This window comes from Oxyura jamaicensis, chromosome 3, assembly GCF_011077185.1.
Source record: "Oxyura jamaicensis isolate SHBP4307 breed ruddy duck chromosome 3, BPBGC_Ojam_1.0, whole genome shotgun sequence".
NCBI lineage: Eukaryota > Metazoa > Chordata > Aves > Anseriformes > Anatidae > Oxyura > Oxyura jamaicensis.
Genome location: NC_048895.1, coordinates 114,844,650 through 114,864,001, shown reverse-complemented (window position 1 = coordinate 114,864,001; position 19,352 = coordinate 114,844,650). Strand labels below are relative to the sequence as shown.

Sequence of the window (19,352 nt, the reverse complement as noted above, 5' to 3'; positions counted from 1 at the left end):
AGAGCAGCCACAGCTCGGTTGCCTTTCAGCAGTGCTCCAAGTGGCAGCAGGGCTGCAGCAGCTCCGTGTTTCCACCTTGTGGCCAAACCCCTGCTGCTCGCCTCCTGATTACCTCCTTTTGGAGGGCAACGCAGGACTGGTTTTCGGGTTCCCGGCTGCCTGTAGGACTGTTTTCCACTCGCACGTGTAAAATCTGCAGCCTCCAAACGAATAACCAAACACTAGAGGTCATGATGTTTTTGATAAGAAAAATTCTTCCAGTTTGAAGAGAAATTTGCTTCCACACATATACAAACATGCACTTTCCCTCTATTTGGTTGGTCATAATATCTAAAAATGGTCACCAGCATGTAATGGGAAAGTATTTACCCTTCCTATAATAAGACTCCAGGGTGACTCAGCCAAACCCCTGCTGGTCTGAATTATGGGCCTGTGCTTCTGCTCATTGAGGACAATATTCCTCACCATTTTCCCTCTTTCCATGCTGCAAGCAGTTCAGGAGGATGGTTCCCTGTGCAGTGCCTTCCCTAATCTGTGCCTTTCTCTGAAAAAATATCTCCTTCTCCCTGTTAAATCCATCAGGGCTGCATTTCTTAAGGACTGGAACAAAAAATGCTGAGCTATGCTATAGGGGTACAGGTCTTCACTCTCGTCTTTTGTCCCATCTTCTGGCTGGAGCTTGGACCCATGCTGTAGCTGAGTCTCCAGCCCTGCCTCCTGTTGATTCTGGCTGGGCTTTCTGGAGGGAACCTGAGCATGGTCCATCCTTTCATTGGGGGCTATCAGTGGACCCCATTACCAACATCTGGCTCTGCCTTCCGCATTTAAGTGATCATCCTTCTTTGATCTTAATCTTTGACAATATTTTCTGATCATTCCTTCAACTCTTCTTCTTTTTTTTTTTTTCCTTTTTTTTTCTTTTTTTTTTTTTTCTTTTTTTGTTTCTCTTTGCCATGTTTGCAATGTTTTTTCTTTCATTGGCACGTTTGCAATTCGATTCCAGACAATAAGTAAAGCAACTGTGGATGATTGAGCAGGCTAGGGTTAATTTTCACTGGGTTCCTGTAGTCATTGGCTAAACACAGTTGAGGCAGTGGGGCTTGGTATGAGAATAAAGCAAATGCAACTGGTTCCATTGCTGGGCAGGGCTCCAAAACTCCCTGAAGGCTGATTGTCCATGCCTTTGTGCTGCTGTGTTTCTGAAATGAAGTTGAGGAAGAGTGAGCAAGCCTGCTTCACCCCCCCTTGGGGATGAGGCAAGAGAATGCCTACATAGTGCTATTGTTTGTGACTGATGCATGGTAACTCATTAAACCGTAGCTATGCTGTTGTCTGAGAGCTTGCTTTGAGGTTTGGTGGCAATTTCCATGAAAGCATCCATACCAGTGCAGGGTCAGAGCAACCCACGTTGTTTCTGGTGGCTTTGTCAAAAACCCACCCATTCATCTGGGCTTCAAACAGATGGGTGTAGATGCGGGAGCGGGGATGATGTTCACAAGGGTGATGTTCACAACGCTATTCAGCACCTGCTGAAGGTTGAGCTGGATCTTCCCTGCAGCCAGTGGAGGCACAGGGTCCTCCATAGGGTGGATGATAGCATTGAGTAAGGCCATCATACTCCTTTCCACTGTGTAAGGATCCACAGGAGTGTAGGTACTTGAGGTGTGGTGGGAGCTCTGAACACCCCTTGGCCAGAATTCCTGCCAGACTCTGACACAGCAGGGAATGCCATGGAAAAACTGAATTAAGAAGCCTGAAAGTCTGCTCGTCTATGAAAGCCACTCCCAGATTGAATATAGGCATATCAAGGAACCATTCAATCATTTTCTGTCATGTTGGGGGAAAGGAGGTGTCCCTACCCATGGCAGGGGGTTGAAACTAGATGGTCTTTAAGGACCCTTCCAACCCAAGCCGTTCTAGGATTTAATGATAAATGGGTTGGTTATCTTCCTACTGGAGGATCTAGTCATATATGAAGACAAGAAACTCCAGGTTACCCTTGTTGTGGTCATTAAGGACTTGGAACAAAACAGTTAATAGCAAGTAGCTTAGGTTAATAATTAAGCCTGTGCAATGGACAGCTCTGAGCTGCCTGCAACAGGCATTGAGGCTGCTGAGAAACGAGTCTGGTGGCTTTCAGCACAGCACAGGTGACTTGGTTACCCTGGGGGGACTGAACCGAGTGTCTGACACAGCCTCTGACCACAAACTGTGGTAGAGCAGGTACCAAACAGACGGAGCAGTTATACAGGTATCAGAGCCCCCACACTTCACTCCTCTGAGAAGTGGAAGAACAAAGAGAATAAGGTGAGTAATACTTTAAAAAGTCCTCATAAGGACAATAAAAATACATCTAAATTACCTTTTATACGCTGTATGCCTGCTTTGCAATGCAAGGCTCACATGCTTCAAGACTTTGCACTCGACCCCTGCAAACTGCATTTATGTTAAAAGGTGAGTAATTACAGCAGGACTTGCATGATACCATAAGCAATAGAAGTACCCTTGCTAGTCTGTTGTCTTACATCTCTGTATCCCTCTAGTCTAACTATTAACGTGTTTGGATTTGAGAGGAAGATGAGAAAAAGAGCAGGGAATGCCTGACATTGAATGCACGCACTGTTTCTGATGGTCAGTCATTTTTAGCTTTCTGTTATGAGAGGTCATTTCCCTCTTAGCTGCAGCTTCTTCATGAGTAAGTCAGGGCACTAAATGGAGCAAGCTGGCTTGAGGTTTGGAGTAGGTTTATCTCTGGTTACAGCATGCTACAAAACTGGTGCATTGCTGAGAGCTGATTACTGAAGGCATTGCAGCTGACTAAAATGATGCATGGTGGCCAGCCTCATTCTAGTCTTTATTTCCAAGTGTGTTTGACTTGCATGTACAGTGCTGCTGGTTGCAATGACTGTAGCAGTTGGTGTTAGGGCCGTGGTGCGTTTGGCACACACCATAACCAAAGCTTCTGCTCAGCTCTCACCTCTAATAAAATTGCTCACCTGTTCCACTTTTCCTAGGGTACTAACATACAGTTCTTCCACCATGCAGAGGAACCAGGCCTTGAGAGCTGAGGTCTGCCCTCGTCCTTTTTCACTAGTTGGTGAAAACTGATGGAGCAGAAATGTAAGTCTGCCTTTGTGTCATTTTTTTCTTTGATAATTCCTGATGATGCAGTGATCTTGATCTTTGTCCTATAGACCCCACTGCAACAAAACTCTGAAATCCTAAATTAGCTCCTTGCCATTTGGTTTTATCTTTTTGCCTGGGGTTTCTGGGGTCTTAGATGAAGTTCAGCAACCAAGGGACACTCTGCAACAGGGGAAGCGTCTCCCATTAGAAACCAGTGACCCAGCCACTTTCTGTGCTCATTGGTGGGAATTTGAGGTTCTTGCTCATTTGAAATGTGTCTGAGTTAATTGACTCATGGCTATTTCCGTAACAGTACAAATCCCAGGGTGAAGGCAGCAGACATTGATGGTCTGTATTTTTCATTGTTAGAACAGTTCCTGGGATTATAAAGGGAATGTGTGATATGCCTGCCTGTGGCAGCAACACGTAAAGCAAGTAAGACCAGGGAACTTCCCAGGCTACAGGGACTCAAATATTTAAATTCTTAAATTATTAAAAACAGTCCCCAGCAGTGTTGTGACCAAGTCTAGCAGTGCTCTTCCAAACAACTCCTAGGCCAGAGACCATTCCCAGTAGTGGGAAGGTGTGTGGCGCTAGCTGTGGAAGGCTAGAGAGCTGAGCAGGACAGTCAGGCCATGTCTTTTGGTTTCAGAACGGGGGAATGACCTTGGCACATTTTTTTTTTTTATTTTTTAATGGAATACATGCAATAATTTTGCATGAAACAGCACAGAGAGAGGAGAGCTTCGTAGCATTGTCTCTAAATCCTTTAATTGCTTTCATTAAGTCAGGTATGTTTACTGTTTAATCAAAGCCAGTCTCATGAAACATGACCCCAGTGAGGGGAAGCTCATCCTGACCTTAGCTGGAAAGTGGTCTGCTCAGAGGGGTATGTGTTCTGTATAGGTGTGTTGGGTGGGTGGGGAAAGAGCATGATTACATTATTTTTTACCCTTTTTGCTGTGCATGAGAGATAAATCAATGTGTTTTCTATGATTCTATCTTCCAGTCTGCCTTGTCTGTTTGTAACACAGACCATTGCTTCCACATGTTTGCGACATGAAGAATACAGACAGGGTTTGTTTTAATGTGAATGAGAATGTGCTAAGGTCCTGAGCCACCATCCCATGAAATCCCCATCTGAAATCCAGGATGAACATTTGGAGACAATCCTTCCTGGTGTTCTTTGCAGGTGGGTGGCAGAGAGGTGTTGTCTCCCATCTCGCTGGTAATAGAAGGGTGCTGCTGGGCTGGGTATAGTCTGACTTCAAGTGAGACATGCAGAGGCATCTCTGAAAGATGTTGGGTGTTATGGGGTAGTGTCTCCAGTATCCTGGACATTATCTACCCTTATCAGTGGCTTTTCATGGCACTCTTTCATAGCCAGTGGAGGTTTCTGGATGTCTGGATTTATTGTCCCTGTTGTACCTGGGTTCCTCTGACACATGTTGATTTTTATTTGCTTGATGATGGTCGTGATTGCTTCCATGTTAATATTAAGTGTTCATGATGCAAGTATGTCAAATGTTTCTCTTTAGAGAGATGAATATGGATGTTAGGTGGGTACCACTGTAAAAAGGACTCTTCAGTGACTCCACTAGCTTCAGAGGTTAAGTGCCCCTTAAAGAAATCTTAAATCCTCTTAAGAATTTGATGTCTTTCTGGAAAATACTACATAGTAAGTTACAGGTAACTTAATTTCATGAAGCAGGAGCTCCTTTCCATTCTGAGTTTCCTTCCTAAGGACTTCACCAAGAAAGAGCTGGAAAGGCTGTCTGAGCCAGAAGAGGATATGTTATGTGGGCCACCCTAAACTTGGGGACAGTGTACAGAAGTGAGCAAACATTTATTTCAGAGCTGGAGGAATATTATTTAATTCTTGAGGAGGACAAGAGGATTAGATTGGCTTGGTTCACCAAGCTCTGAAGGCATCAAAATCTCTGTGAGAGGAAGGAGGACTTTTACATAGGGGAGGCGGTTGGAGGATGAGTGATATGGCTAATTTACTAAAGGCCTAGGAAGGAGGAATCATGAAGAGGGAATTACAGGAGGACAGCTGCCAGACCACGGTGCCTTGCTTTGTCCTGAGTTAGATGTTTTCAGTATTTGCAGTATGATTCAGCCTTGGTTGTTTTTGCAGTCTCTGCCACAGGATTGCTCATTAAGCCCCGAGAGGGCAGCGTTGCTGGAGGAACGTGGATTACTATTACCCTGGATGGTGAGTTTTAAAATCTTACAAAGTCTAAACTTTAAATTCTACCAAAGGAAGAAAGAATCAGCTCTGTTCTGAGGTCGGAGTGACAAATCCTAAACAACAGATACATGGGCTGTGGCACCCAGAATGTGAAATCAGCTTGAAATTCACAGAATCATAAAGGTTGGAAAAGCCCTCCAAGGTCATCTGGTCCAACCATCCCCCTACCACCAATGTCGCCCACTAAACCATGTCCCTAAGCACCGCATCCAACCTTTCCTTAAGGATCCCCAAAAGCAGCTAGCAGAGGATGGTTTCGATCCATCGACCTCTGGGTTATGGGCCCAGCACGCTTCCGCTGCGCCACTCTGCTGCTGTAATATTAATAATAATAATATTACTACTGCTAATATTATTACTTCATAAACTGTTGCTGATGGTTGCTTGCTTTCACATTTTTTCTAAGGAAGATAAGTCAGATTCCTACCTTGTTTATGTAGAACTAGGGCTAGAAATTTCCTCCTTGCTGCCTTATTTTTTTTTATTGAAGGAAATCTGAAAGTCTCTTCATAGGTTGTCTGATGCTGGAGTGTTAGAAACACTAATTTAAACATGAGATCTGTGTAAAAATCACAGAAATTGATATGCCCTGCTCATCTGGGCACAAACCCAACTTTACAAAACCGCATCTGATCTTAAGGAGTGCTGAATATTAACTCCTTGGGAAGAGAGTTGGTTTCTGTCTGAGACGTATGTTCATTAAACTGCTCAAGTTCTGGCACTCGGTTATTTGTAAATGTGACAAATGATATCAGTCTTATTTTTTCTGAATATTGTGATTTCCTGTAGAGATGCTGAAATGGAGAGAAGGGGAGCTTATGTCCTCAGGGGAGATGTGCTTTGAACGGCACTGTGTAGCAGGCAGGGACAATCACTGAGCCTAGGAGACATTTCTGAGGGGGGAGCAGACACCCAGGCACTGGGAGAAAGGCAAAAATGTTTCTGGGATTGGGAAAAAATGTGTTGTTTGCTGCAGAGAAACCATTCATGTCACTTAAAAATGAATCTGTGAGGTGGGGGACACCTGTGAAGACAGACAACAAAGGGATGGATATTTAGAAGTATATTTCTAGCTGTATTAGATTAAGCTACAAAAGCTAAGTGTGCTAATTGATGTTCAAACGTTGACTTTCTGAAGTTGAAAAGCCTTGCAGACAGCTCACTGAGGAAATGGGCTAAGCCGATCCACCTTGCTGCACAGGTGAACTCGAGGTGCTGTCAGCAAAAAAACATTCAAGACAGCAGTAACTGCAAAGATTAAGTGAAAGTATTAATTTTACAGGTGCTTTAAATATCTGTGGGCATGATGGTTGATGCAGTGTAGATGGCTGAGGAAATTCAAACTGCTGATAACTGTCAATCTCTGCAATAATATATTTTGGGGAGAGAGCAGGAATTGTATTAGAGGCAAAAAGCCATGCAGCTACATGGTAGGATGAAATCTCTCTTTACACAAAATTACACAAACATGATTTAAAAATAAAAAAAAAGTCCAATTTGGGGCTCTAAATATTGCTCCTAAAGAGAAGCTGGAGTGTCCATTCAAAAATGTTTACATTGTGTGACTGGATGTGAATAGTCCTATCCCCACAAAGCTCCTCTGTTTGACCTTACTTCCTTAGGTTCAGCATCCCACCAGGCAGAACACATCTCTTCAGCCAGCTGGTCCCACCTGGAGGTGTCCCTGGTGAACCCACACCTGCCCAGGATGCCATGCGATATCTCTCCTGTGTATTTTGACTTATCCAGTATACAATGCAGAACAAGGTACGGTCCCTGACTACAGTCTAGAATCATCTAGCTAGGAAAAGACCTTCGAGGTCATCAGATAAAACCATCAACCTGACCTACTGAGTCCCATCACTAACACATGACCCTTAGTGCCATGTCCACACTTCTTTTAAGTACCTCCAGGGATGAGGACTCTACCTCATCTGCCTCATCTACCTCATCATCTACCTTGTCTGGGCAGCCTGTTCCAGTGCTTGATCACCATGGAGAAATTCTTTCTAATATCTGAGCTACATCTTCCCTGGAGAGACCTCTGCCATTTGTCTGGTAGAATCCTCATTTTCCTTCAGTGGCTGTACAGGCAGTTTGGGAGTTTAAGGAATTCCTATGGCTGCACCTGAGCACCTCCCAGGCTGAGCTGCATTTATCCATGCTTCAGCTTGGTGAAGAACTAGCCTAACCATCATGAGTCAGACTGAGACTTGGAGAAAGTGGATTCAAATATTCTAAAGCTTGTAGAAATCTCATTCTTAGATTCATAGCTCCCAAGGAAATCTGGGGATTTTACCAGTTTCTGACATTCTTGCCCTGTCCAAGAGCATAGAAGTTATCGTAGAGATGGAAGCAAACATGATTCTAGGCAGCAGCTGGGGAATCTAAGCTCTCTCCTTCCCAGCTGTCACAGGTTAAAGGATATTGTTTGACTGGAAGGCTAGGTGTGCCTCGGGAGGCTGTAGGGGTGAGCCTGGTGGGGCTCTTCCATCTCTCGCCCCTATGATTTGGTTGGGAGTTAACCCTGCTGAATGCTGTGCTGTGCATTTAGATGCTGCATTCATTTACAAACCCGGATCAAGCTTCCCTGTAAATCTAGGCAGCCTTGGGATATTTTAATAGTAATGAAGAACAATTATTCATTAGTATTAATGAGCACTAATGAGCATGTGTATATGCTTTGCATTTACATACAATTTGGATGTATGTTCTGGAGTAGTCCTATCACCTACACCTACCTACAATTTCTTGCTGTGTCTTCATATTCTTTTTACACTGTAGTTTCTGAGTTTGGGTTCATTGTATTAAAGTGTTTTACTCTCTCGATGCCTCAGTGAACCTGGTAAGATTGTCCCAGTGACTTGGCACTACCTAAAAAATAGTAAACCAAATCTATATAAAAATAGTATAACACATTTTTTCCCCCATCTAGGTCTTCACCCCAGGAAGGTTTGTACTATGTGGAGGTGACCTTTAAAGGACGTGTGATTAACAACTTGACCGGGGTGGAGAAAGAAAACTACACTTTCAAGGTAGCCACCAAGAAAGGATAGGAGTAATGATGAACAGCTGAAGATATTGAAGGGAGTCAAACTTCAGACTTGGTATCTCAGGATATGTATTGAAATAGTATCTCTCCTACTGATTACATGTCAGGATGTGAAGGGAAGATATTCCTTGTGTCCCTTAACACTAGATGCACCAAGGCGTTCAGTCTGGCACTGGATAGGCTATGAGACCTGAGGTCTTTCTGAAAGAAAAATATGGGTCCAAGTTAAGTTGTCTCTGCACCTAAGCCACGCAATCAGAAGACCAACTTGTGATTATTATTATTATTTTTTTTACCTTGTCCACAATTCTGGTCCAAGCTATGAATCATGAGTTCTCAGGGCCTTATTGCCAGAATTTGTCACCTTCAACTCATTAAGATTGTAAAGGTGTGCATAGTCTGGCTAGCATTGTATACTGAAAATTAAGGGCTTATCAAACAAAGATAGACGCAGATGATAAGTATCATGGCACATATCTATGTAATGAGAAATCACATCACGTCTGAAATACCTACGTGAAATTTCAGCTGTTCTTATTCTCAGTCCACCTTGGTTCTGTCAGAAATATCAGTTAAGGCTTTTCTTTATTTCCTTTTGGAAACAAAGTCAGAAAAAAGGAATGATACTGTGCTTCAGTAGATTAACAAGGACTGTGGGCAGAGAGGTTGCATTCAGCTCTAGTGACTGGAATTGCTGCCTGAGACCCTTTGCCCACCCCTTTGACTGTAGGTGCTCACACTGCTGCAGAGCAATTGATGCAGTCACAGAATCACAGGTTTGGGTAGGACAGGACATCAGGAGGTCCAGCTTCTTGCTCAAAGGGTTGGCTATGAGATCGCAGCTGGTTTCTCAGGGCTTTATTCAGTCAAGTCTTGAAAACCTCCAGGGATGAAGATTCTACAACTGCCCAGAGCTCTGCTCATGTATCACAGCTCTTGTGAACGACCCTTTTACTTCACAGATTCCATGCAAGGCCCAACAACCAACAGACGTGGGTGTTCCTAACCCACCCAATCCTGTCCCCACTGGTTTGGGGCGCTCAGATGACTTCTGGTGTTGCCCTCTGAACTGCAGGGTGGTAGCAGTCAGCACTGACAGGTAGCCATGGTAGGACACATCCCATGGACATGGCTCCTTCTGGGAAAGTACCTCTCCAAGTCTGGGACAGCTCTCCACACCTGAGATTTGCAAGCTTAGGAAAGCTCAAACCTCAGTTCTGATCTCATCTCTGTTGCTGGGTTGTTCTGAGAGCCTACGACACATCCCCTAGCACAGCATTTTGGCTCTCGATGTAAAAACACATCCATGGCTGTGTGCTTCAGGACGAGGCCTAGTGTGTTCAGAAGTCACACCCCACCTCTGCGCTAATTTTAAGTATCAAGCAAGAAAGCCCAGAGTTTCAGTAAATTGCCCATTAAAGCTGAAGAGTCATTGGGTGGTTGAGCTAGCTTAGAGAGCTGATGAAAAATCACCAGGGGATGCTGTTAATGAGACACATTCCAAGCTAAATAAAACACAGTGTGTCTCTTTGTTTTGGGACTGGGACCTGGGAGCTATGCGTATTAAAAATTAATTTTGCCTCTGCAGCAGATTGAAAAAGCCTGCTGCAGGCAGCAACAAGTCTGAACAGATCTGAAGACTGGTGTCAGCTAGTGGCCCTGGCTTTCGTGCTGGTTTTGGCTTCTTTCTCTGCATCTGCTCCAGCCCAGGGAATGTGCTTTGCTCCTCTGCGTTGACCATGACTAGAGGGAGTTTATGGCTACACATTCATTTTCCATGTGACTGTAATGAGAAGGGAAACAGACTGAGCTCTGAAAGGGTCTGGTGTTCGGGGAAGGCTTAAAAAATATGTGATGGTATCTTTGGTTTAAGTCTGGAAATGAGTTTATGCTATTTATTGGGCTGGCAGCAGCATCCAGGGGTGCAACTGAGGACAGGAGAGGACTCACAAAGAAGGTGGGAGGGATGGAGATGTGAAGGCAGTTCTGATAAACTGATGATTTGGGGATGGGGACAGGACAAATGCACAGGGGAAGCATACTTTAAGTTTAATGAAATCCAGCAGTTAATGACTTAGAATTGGGATTTAGCCAGCTAGCAGTGCTGCAGGCCAGTTTTGTGGAGGTACTTGTGGCTCCTGAGAAAGCAGAGAGGCAAATGGATTTTGCAGCATCTGAACAAGCCAGGTGCCTTTATAGATCACCTTAAGCCCAAGATACTTAAATTCCTTGGTGGATCTGACCCTTATTTTTTTTACCTAGTGTTATTCATTGACAGAGTGCAGAATGCTGCACAGAGGAATGACAACAACATTACTCTTGCATTTCAGAGCAGGTATCTGAGGAATAAGGCCCTGAAGCTGTTTGGCCAAGGCCTCCCCACAAAAAGCAGGGCTGTGCCTGTGTTGGTGAGCAAGGCAGGGTCAGGATGTGGACTCTTGTGAATTCGGAAGGAGGCTGAGAACAGCCTTCTTCCACTTCTAAGGGGTCCCTGTGTGTTCCCCATCTTATGAGGAGCTTGCCTAAAAGCACAATCTCTCTACTCCTTCTTGGACTCTGTTTAAGACAAAAATAGTGCCCCATAATAGACTCCAGTACTTCCTTGTTGTTCCCTCAGGTGGCAAAGTAGCGTTTCTCTGAACACATCTCTGATACTGTATTAAGATGGGTCAGTAAAAGCCTTTTCTTGGCTACAAGCTTGTTAAATGCTAGTTGAAGTCTCGGTTCTGTGATGTAGAAATAGTTTTTTAAGAGGATATTACTGATGATGCCACAGTGCCAGATGAAATGGAGGTCTCAACTTCAGAAAAAAAAAAAAAGGCTTAGCAATTCTTTAAAATATTAAACCACGTATTCTGGGATTAACTCCAACCAGGATGGGCAATCAGGGCGCAAAGAGGTTGCAAGAAATAGCAGCAAGCTGGACTCTGAATGCAGAAGGATTGAGAAGGGGGCATCTATACTTGCTTCCTTTTCAGAGCAGGACTATGCTTCAAAGATTGAATGCTAAAGCAGGAGTCTCTGAAATGTGCGTGCCAACTGTGTTGTGAGCAATGCATAATCAGATCTTGTTGGGCTGCTGTGAAAATGACTGCTGTTTAACTACAAATTTCTCCTTGCAGTTTTCTGCTGCACAGACACCTGTGGTTTACCAAATTACCCCACCATCTGGCATCCCAGGTACGGGACCTTTCTTTAGGCTGGAGCCCACTTTAATTATTATTTGATGTTCCATACCATCTTTCTGCTTATAAGGGATCTTTGTTGCTGGGGTTTAAAATAGGCATCTCCAGAACTTAATGTCCAAGCTCATGCTGAACAGCAAAATGGATTTGCACAAGGGGTCTGCTGCTGTGGGTACAAGAGAAATGGGTAATGCTCTGTGACTGCTGGGTTATTTGGCAAGTAGTTTCTGCAGCCCAACTTTGCCTGAGTACAGAGATGCTGCAGAGTGCCAGATCTGACAGATCTCACATTAAGTCATCTGGCCCTGTTTATTTCATAGTAGTTTTGAGGGTTATATATTAAGTGCTGATGTTGTAATGTCATACCAGTCTTTAATTAATTGAGTTGCAGATCGGTCCTTAAATTGGCATGATAAGACAACCTGGTTTATTCTGAACAACTACCTGGGGTTTGGAAGGCTTTTTCCCTGTTGCTATTCTGTTGGCTTTTCCAGGCTTCTTCAAGCAGCTTGAAATGCTTATTTCCAAAATGAACCATGTATCGTTCATCTGGTCACATGTAGCCTTTACATTAGGGACTGTTGAATCACCCTTCATGATTTTATCGACTAATATGGGTTAGACCTTCACTGTCTATGGGGAGCTCAGAAAATCAACACACATTGTAGAACCTATGTATCTACCTACATTGTAGCTAAGTGAGAATTTTGGTCTCTGAATTCCCTAAGTACTCCTTTATTGTACCATATGTTAATTAATCCTTACCAAATCGTTATTTTTTTAGGTCCTGCTTCAAGGACTTAATTTTAAGCATATGTGCTTACACATAGTATGTTAAAATGTTTTTCCTAAAGGTAAAGCAGCTGCTGTACAGCTGCTTTGTGGGTATTATCTGTATTGTGTATAACACAATAAAATTAATTTGTGCTGAGTTTCTTCTTTAGGCCCTGACCCTGTCTAGAATACAAACATTGCACACTAACACCTAGCGCATGTTGATGATGCCGTTTTGGTTGCTTCTGCAGTAGCATTTGGATAGGATGGTGGTTTTAGTTCACAAATGCGAGGAGGTGTCTTCTTAGTACAAATACTAGAGTTCCGCTGAAAAATCTGGAATGGACTTTTTTGGTGGGAAACAGATGTGTGTTTTGGGGCAAATGGATTTAAGTGTACAGTTACCTTGAACTTCTACAGAAGCTGAGAGTAGGCATGGGTGCAGCCAGTTGGACTCCTCTCTGTATAATATGCAAAGACCAAGAACTTCTTTGGTTCATCTCACAAAATCTGCAAATGCAAATACTGTGCTTTTAAAAGACTTTCTTCAATTTCTATTTCCTCTTAAACAGGAAATTTAATAGAGATATATGGGAAGACAATTGCTGGAAGATATGAGACTCTGGACTTCAATGTGGATTATATTGATGGGTAATTATATATGAGCTGCTAGCTGCCCCTGCCCCTGTAAATTGCCATTTCTTCTATCAGCCTCTGTGAAAGCAATAAATTGCAACCAGTTGGCCCAGAATTGCCATTTACTACTTTTGTGCTTTATTGCAGCTCATGATTTGGGCTCCAGCAAACTTTGTTAATCTAATTGCAACTGGTCCATTAAGCTAGTTGGTTTCTTTACTGGCAGCACAGTCAATCACGGCTCAGTGTGAATTGTACTGTAATTGCGTCTGGTTGCTGTAGATCTTATTTTGGCTAGCAAATTAAAATTTAACTAATTAAAATAATGTCAGAATCTAAAAGTTAAATAAATTTTCCCTTCCATTTGCATTTTTAGAAATACTATTAGTTTGAGGCAAACACTCTGGTGAGTCAGAAGACAAAAGCACAAGTATTTTGAGACAAAAGGCTTTGTTTTCACTGCTTTAAACCTTCTCTGGTCACTTCCTTGTTTTCAAGGAAGGTTTGATTTTATTTTCTTCTGCCTCTAGGGTTATGCACCACAGAGCAAAGCAGGTAGTTGTTTTTTTTTTTTTTTTTTTTTTTTTTTTTTAACTTCAGGACATCAGGACTATAAGCATAGTGAATCCGGAATGAGCATGAATGCTGATCTGATACCTATCATATATAGTTCTATATGTTTACAAATATGCCATATTCTCAGCTATGTTTTATTCTCAGGTTATGTTTTCCTTGCTCTTGCGTCAATGTCAGTGAAGAACTAAGCCCAGATGGATATAGATCAACTATTAATCTTTAGGTACTCTGGCATTTTAAGGATCAGTGCAGAAGTCAATTAGAAATTTTAAATGCAGCAGCAGTAGATATAGGACCACTACATGTTTTTGTTGCTAGTTGTTAGACTGGGTGGAAAAGTTCCTTGCTATGTAACTAAATTCTCTGCTAACGTGAATGGAAGTCAGTGCAGATACCTGCCCTATCTTTTATCAGCCCTATAGTTTTGCTCACTGGACACACATTACCATCCTTCGTTCAATACTAATTACTGTTTTACCTGTCTCTAGTGGAAGCGTAAAACCTTTGATCCGTGAGCAGAAAGGATGGTATGACTGCAGGTTGCTTGTGCCTGCATGCTCCAGTGCTAGATTATTCATTTACAGATTGACCTCCCTATAGCCAAAAAGGAAATGACTTCAAAATCTTAGCATACCAGGCAGGTTCACATCCTAGCTTCACATGAATGCTTTGTCCATTTTTGGTGTGTTAGTAAATACGTAAAATACGTACCAGGTGGGGTCTTGGACTTGAGCAGAGCCATCTGTCACTCAGTCATGCTAATTCAGGATTCAGATGGCAGAAGAAGAAAAAAAGTCTTTTTGTAGTTGTAAAAGTGTTGTGCATGCTTTCAGGCTTTGAATGGGATGTGACTGTCCAACGATGAATCAATCATTTTTGCAACACTGTTTTTTTTTTTTTTTTTCCAATTCATCCTTAAAAGAAAGGCACTGTAATATCAGGAATCTCTATTAATAAAACCAAACTCTGTTAATAAAACTTAATAAAACTGCCCTGAAACATGGGTCATAGCAAACTATTTTACTTATTTTCCTCAATTGCCTATTGATTCTCAAAGAAACATTGCCACCTTTTGCTTGTTATGTTAATTACTGTGAACCTATTGCTCCTACCTGATTCCTCTTCTCCAGTTCTCTTTCCATATCAGTTCTTTAATGGGGAATACTTGATTTTGCTGTTAGGAGTTTGGGTGTCTTTTAGCAGAAGCTGTCTGTAGTGTTACATCTCAATGAAATAAATAAATGATTGAGGTCTGTCTTGAAGTGCCATGGTTGTACCAGCATGATGATCCACTTGTGCTGCCTGGTGCTTCTAAGACGGAAGAGTGCATATGGGCTCTCTGGAACCCAAACTACAAACCTTTTACTACATGGAGGAGATACTGGGTTGTCTGAGGTTAGCACAGGTGTCTTGAAGATGGTCCTGACACAATCTTCATAGGCATGTAGTTCCTGCAGTATTTGGGGAATATTATTTACGGGCCAAGATACATAAAATGAATAAATCAAAAATAGGATTTGGTTAGTTTCCTAATAAAGGCTAGATACCAGTGAGGGAAATCTCCTGGCCCTTTTGAAAATACAGGCTGCCGATTTTAACAGAATCACAATTTCATTTAGGAAGTTATCATCTTTTTTTTTGTTTGTTTGTTTCTCCTAGACCAGCTATTCTTACGGCAGAAGGAGATGGATGGATCAGCCTCTGCTCTTTTGCTGACAGACAGACTGGAAGCATGTCAGTTCTTGACCTACTTTTGGTTTGTAGTGGTGCAAGGACTTACGTGCACAAAAAATTTCTTGTTTTTTTGGGAGATTTTTTTGATTTGCTGTAATATGGAAAGGGACCGTGGGGAGCTGACCAGCCAGCTGAGCTGGCTCTCTGCTCCTCTGGCTGTAGCTAGGCAGGGTCAGGGCCCACAGATGATATGTAATGTCCTCGCTGCATCTATGCTGTTCAGTTTCTAGACTCCAAAACAAGGTAGCCATTTCCAATCTGTCTATTGACCCTGGTCAATTGATGCAACATCTTCAGTCACGTATGAGCATCCATTTGAAAGGTGGTTAACTGGCCTGGGCCCAAAGTGAGCAAAGAGAGCTTTATCAATTTAAGAGCATTGGCAAGCAGGCCCTCGTGCTATTTTTCTATTGGTATTCATAGAAACACATGACAGTTTGGGATGGCAGGGGCCTTGAAACCCGCATGGTTCCAACGCTTGCCATGGGCACAACCCCTGCCCCCAGCCCCATCCAGCCTGGCCTTGGGCACTACCAGAGATAGGGCACCCACAGCTCCTTGGGGCAGCCTGCGCCAGCGTCTCGCCACCCTTATCATGACAAATTTCTCCCTAATGTCTGATCTAAAGCTCCCCTCTCTGAGTTTAAAGCTGCCCCCCCCCTTGTCCTGTCCCTACCCCTGACACAGAGTCCCTCCCTAGCTCTCCTGCAGCCCCTCAGGCCCGGGCAGGCCGCTGGGAGGTCTCCCCTGAACCTTCTCCTCCCCAGGCCCAACACCCCCAGCTCCCTCAGCCTGGCTCCAGAGCAGAGGGGCTCCAGCCTCTGCTCATTCTCGGGGCCTTCAGAAAGGCAGGAGTGGGTAACAAACTGCAGGACATCATTAGTGAGTGCAAAGATCATGCTCACTTAACAGTATTTGTATGCTGCTGTTGTGGGAATGTTACACAGCAAACGCGGCTCAGTCTATGCTACAATACAAGTCTCAGTCTTTAATTTTTCTGTGATATGAATGATGCACTTCTTGTGGAGCCTGTGAGCCCTGGAAGAGGGAGGCTGCTTTTACAAGGAGCTGGGGAAAAACCTGCTCCTGCAGAAGTTAGTGCCAAGGCTTCTCAGCAAGCCCTCTTATTGTGCTGTAAAATTCCTCCCGGCTCCCAGGAGGAGAACTTAAATGCAAATGGGAGTTGATGATGGAACTTGTGTTGTTTCACAGCTCCCAAAGGTTGATGTAGCACCAGCATATCTTGCTTAATTGCTACCCATTCCTACTTACAGACTGGGGATGTGCAGAAGAACAATTAAGAGGAGAAATGCCAAAAAGTGCTGCTTTCTGGGAGGTTTTGCCTAGGAAAAACAAACAAAGAAAACCCCACCATAGTCTAAACTACACCACTGGGACAGTTTTAAGAGTGGGAGGAGGTGTGAAAGTGTTTCTTGAAATACTCCTCTGTCTCATACCCCCAATACCATGTCTTAAAGAAAGGTCCTCAGTAGTGCAAATCAATGACTGGGTGTAGATCTGGGTCTTGCCCTCAAACTGTTAAGTAGCCTAGAAATGATAAGTGTGATCTCTTTGCAAGTCCTTGCAAATCATGCCCAGAATGGGGATTTGGTTACAAATCCTATTGATTTGTATGGGAATTAGGCACCCAAATCCTTTTTAGGAGCCATCCCTGAGTGCTGCGGGGAAGATGCCAAGTTGGAGCTGGAGGGGAGAAGCAGCACCCCTACCCCCATGGGAGTGGATTTAGGGGCAGCCTGCCCGTGTTATCTCTGCAGCACGGTCCCAACTGTCCTGTCTCCGTTTCCTCTAGCAGGAAATCCCTTCTCTAGTACTGATAAGAGATGTGTAAACCACAGGTCCAAACAGAAAATTCTTTATGCTGCATGGCAAATTATTGTTTAAATTTCTACAGATGGAGTCATAGCATTATTGATCTTCCCCTACCCCAACCCCCAAAGCAGCTTCCGTGTTTAAAGTTTTCTCATCTTAAGAGCAAGCTCTAACCTCTTGCTGAGACATCACCTCCCTACATGCTGTGCAGCTCCTCTCCTTCCAGAGGCATGGGTCTGAATTGCCCTTGTCAAGTTGTGAAGCAGAAGAAAGATGGAGCAATTTGGATTTTAGACCCATTTCTTTGTGTAAATCCTAGGTTGTATTCCCCCCTTCCCCTCAGCTTTTGTCCTACTATTTGCCCTATCACATGGCAAGACTTGTCTGCCCTCATCTGTTATTTAAAATGGGGGTTCTGGAAGTCACCAACGGGATCAGCTTCTGGAAATAAGGGTAAAGGGGTCAGGCTGGAGTACCAAGAAATGCTGGGAGGCTCCGAAAATGCTGAGCTCATGATGGTCAGTGGGGAGGTGGGTCGATCTCCCATCTCACTTGTTTCTCTCCCTTGTTTCTAAAGGGAGTCAGTCATGACCGTCTCAGAAGTGGAAGTCCACATTTTTGCTTAACTAGATGATTCTTGCTGTATCTTGCTCTTTTTCATCCCAAGGCTCAGCAAAGTCCTTTTGTTTTTCCACAGCTACCCAATTCAGGCAGAAGATGGAGTGGGGACCATGCAGTGCCGTGTGGAAGGGAACCATATAGGTTGGTGAAAAGGGGAGCAGGTGGAAATCATATTTCTATTCTAGCATGTTTTGCTACTCCTGCAACTCCAGAGGGTGGAGGGTATCCATGGAGTTATTGGGATTTTTTTGTTGTTGTTGTTTGATTGTTTTATTTGTGAGATTTCTTGCACTCTCATAGTATATGTTAAAGTACTCTAGCTTTTTTCTTTATATCAAGAGCAACTCTGCTGAAATCAAAATGATTGTACTGTTGTAAGAAAAGTGTAAGGAAGAGTGGAATCAGGCACATGACATCTGGAAAAGGTTTGGTAGGATGCACTCTTCTTAAAGCTCTCTGAATTTCTGCCATAAAGCACATTTCTTTTCTCTCCTCCAGGGTCCCACAATGTTAGCTTCTCAGTGTTTAACAAAGGAAAGTGAGTAAAAGAGCCTTTCTCTCTTTTTCTGTAGTTTCATATGGGTAAGCAGCTCGGTTCCGAGTCCAGGATAAGTGCATGAAATTTTTTTGAAACTTGTGTTTCATTACTTAGAAATAAGGTTTTGCTAACTTGAGAAGATGATCATCAGATTAGGGTTGAAAAGGGAGAATATTCCTTCCGCCCCAGCATCTCTGCTTTGTGGTTCTAATGCTTTATTTTTGGTGCCCAAACCAGAAGTAATTTAAGTCAAGTTGGAATAAAATCCTTTTACCTTGATTATAGCTCTTTGTACAAATGGGAAAAAATTTAGACATAAAAGGAGGTGAAAACACTTCCAAAACCATACTTTTTTAATATACTTTTATTTATTTATTTATTTATTTTAAGATGGTAAAACTTCTAATAAAGAGTCTTAGTCATGTAATAGTTTCTTGAATCAGTGCCTCAATGTGCAGGTGAAAGGTGGTGTTAGTCCTCGTAGAAATGTTCCTCTGGAGAGCACGTGTCCAGGTCTGCCAAAGGAAGGTCTTCTCTCACTTAAATGGCCAAGGATCTCTCATGCGTTTCTCTCTCTTGCAGATCAGCAGTACACAAAGATGCTTGGCTCATCAGTGCCAAACAGGAGCTTTTCTTGTACCAAATGCATTCAGGTACTGATCTGATTTACCTCACTGGTTGAGCTGTCTCATGGCAGTGCCAGCATTGTCTAAGACCTCTCATTATGCCAATGGGACAATCCTTTTCTGCCCTCATTTTAGCTGTGTAGCTCTACTAGTATGGTAGGCTTCCTTTTGGGCTGACTACACAAAGCTGCAGACCAAAAATTTCAGCATTACCAGATTTATTTGCTATGGCTGGGTGTGCTTCTTTGGGCTTCATTCTAATCTGCAGTGAGTTAGTATTCCTCTTAAGGATACGTTTGAACTGTCTCTTTTGGACAGCCTAACCTGAGAGAAAGTCAACCAGAGCACAGCAGTGTGCCGGGGTTTGGGATGGAGTTGCTTTGTCATTGTTCCTTGT

At 43.2% G+C, this 19,352-nt stretch overlaps 1 protein-coding gene and 1 non-coding gene across 10 annotated transcripts in view; one reads left to right on the top strand and one right to left on the bottom strand.

The window, feature by feature from the left end:
* Positions 1 to 2,101: 2,101 nt before the first annotated feature.
* PKHD1 (PKHD1 ciliary IPT domain containing fibrocystin/polyductin) overlaps positions 2,102 to 19,352 on the top strand; it is a 253,587-nt gene continuing 236,336 nt past the window's right edge. For 4 of the 9 annotated variants that reach the window (XM_035322238.1, XM_035322239.1, XM_035322236.1 and 1 more), the window contains exons 1-12: positions 2,102 to 2,307; positions 3,015 to 3,120; positions 4,136 to 4,318; positions 5,267 to 5,344; positions 7,009 to 7,147; positions 8,316 to 8,415; positions 11,555 to 11,612; positions 12,964 to 13,042; positions 15,263 to 15,337; positions 17,868 to 17,932; positions 18,290 to 18,329; positions 18,912 to 18,982. In XM_035322238.1, the coding sequence (XP_035178129.1) occupies positions 4,279 to 4,318; positions 5,267 to 5,344; positions 7,009 to 7,147; positions 8,316 to 8,415; positions 11,555 to 11,612; positions 12,964 to 13,042; positions 15,263 to 15,337; positions 17,868 to 17,932; positions 18,290 to 18,329; positions 18,912 to 18,982 (745 nt within the window). In that variant the 5' untranslated portion in view covers positions 2,102 to 2,307; positions 3,015 to 3,120; positions 4,136 to 4,278. Of the gene's footprint in view, positions 2,308 to 3,014; positions 3,121 to 3,194; positions 3,369 to 4,135; positions 4,319 to 5,266; positions 5,345 to 7,008; positions 7,148 to 8,315; positions 8,416 to 11,554; positions 11,613 to 12,963; positions 13,043 to 15,262; positions 15,338 to 17,867; positions 17,933 to 18,289; positions 18,330 to 18,911; positions 18,983 to 19,352 lie in introns of all 9 variants that reach the window. The other 5 variants (XR_004749563.1, XM_035322242.1, XM_035322241.1 and 2 more) reach the window with 3 other exon arrangements.
* TRNAM-CAU lies at positions 5,622 to 5,693 on the bottom strand. Its single transcript has one exon. It is a non-coding gene; the product is annotated as a tRNA-Met (tRNA).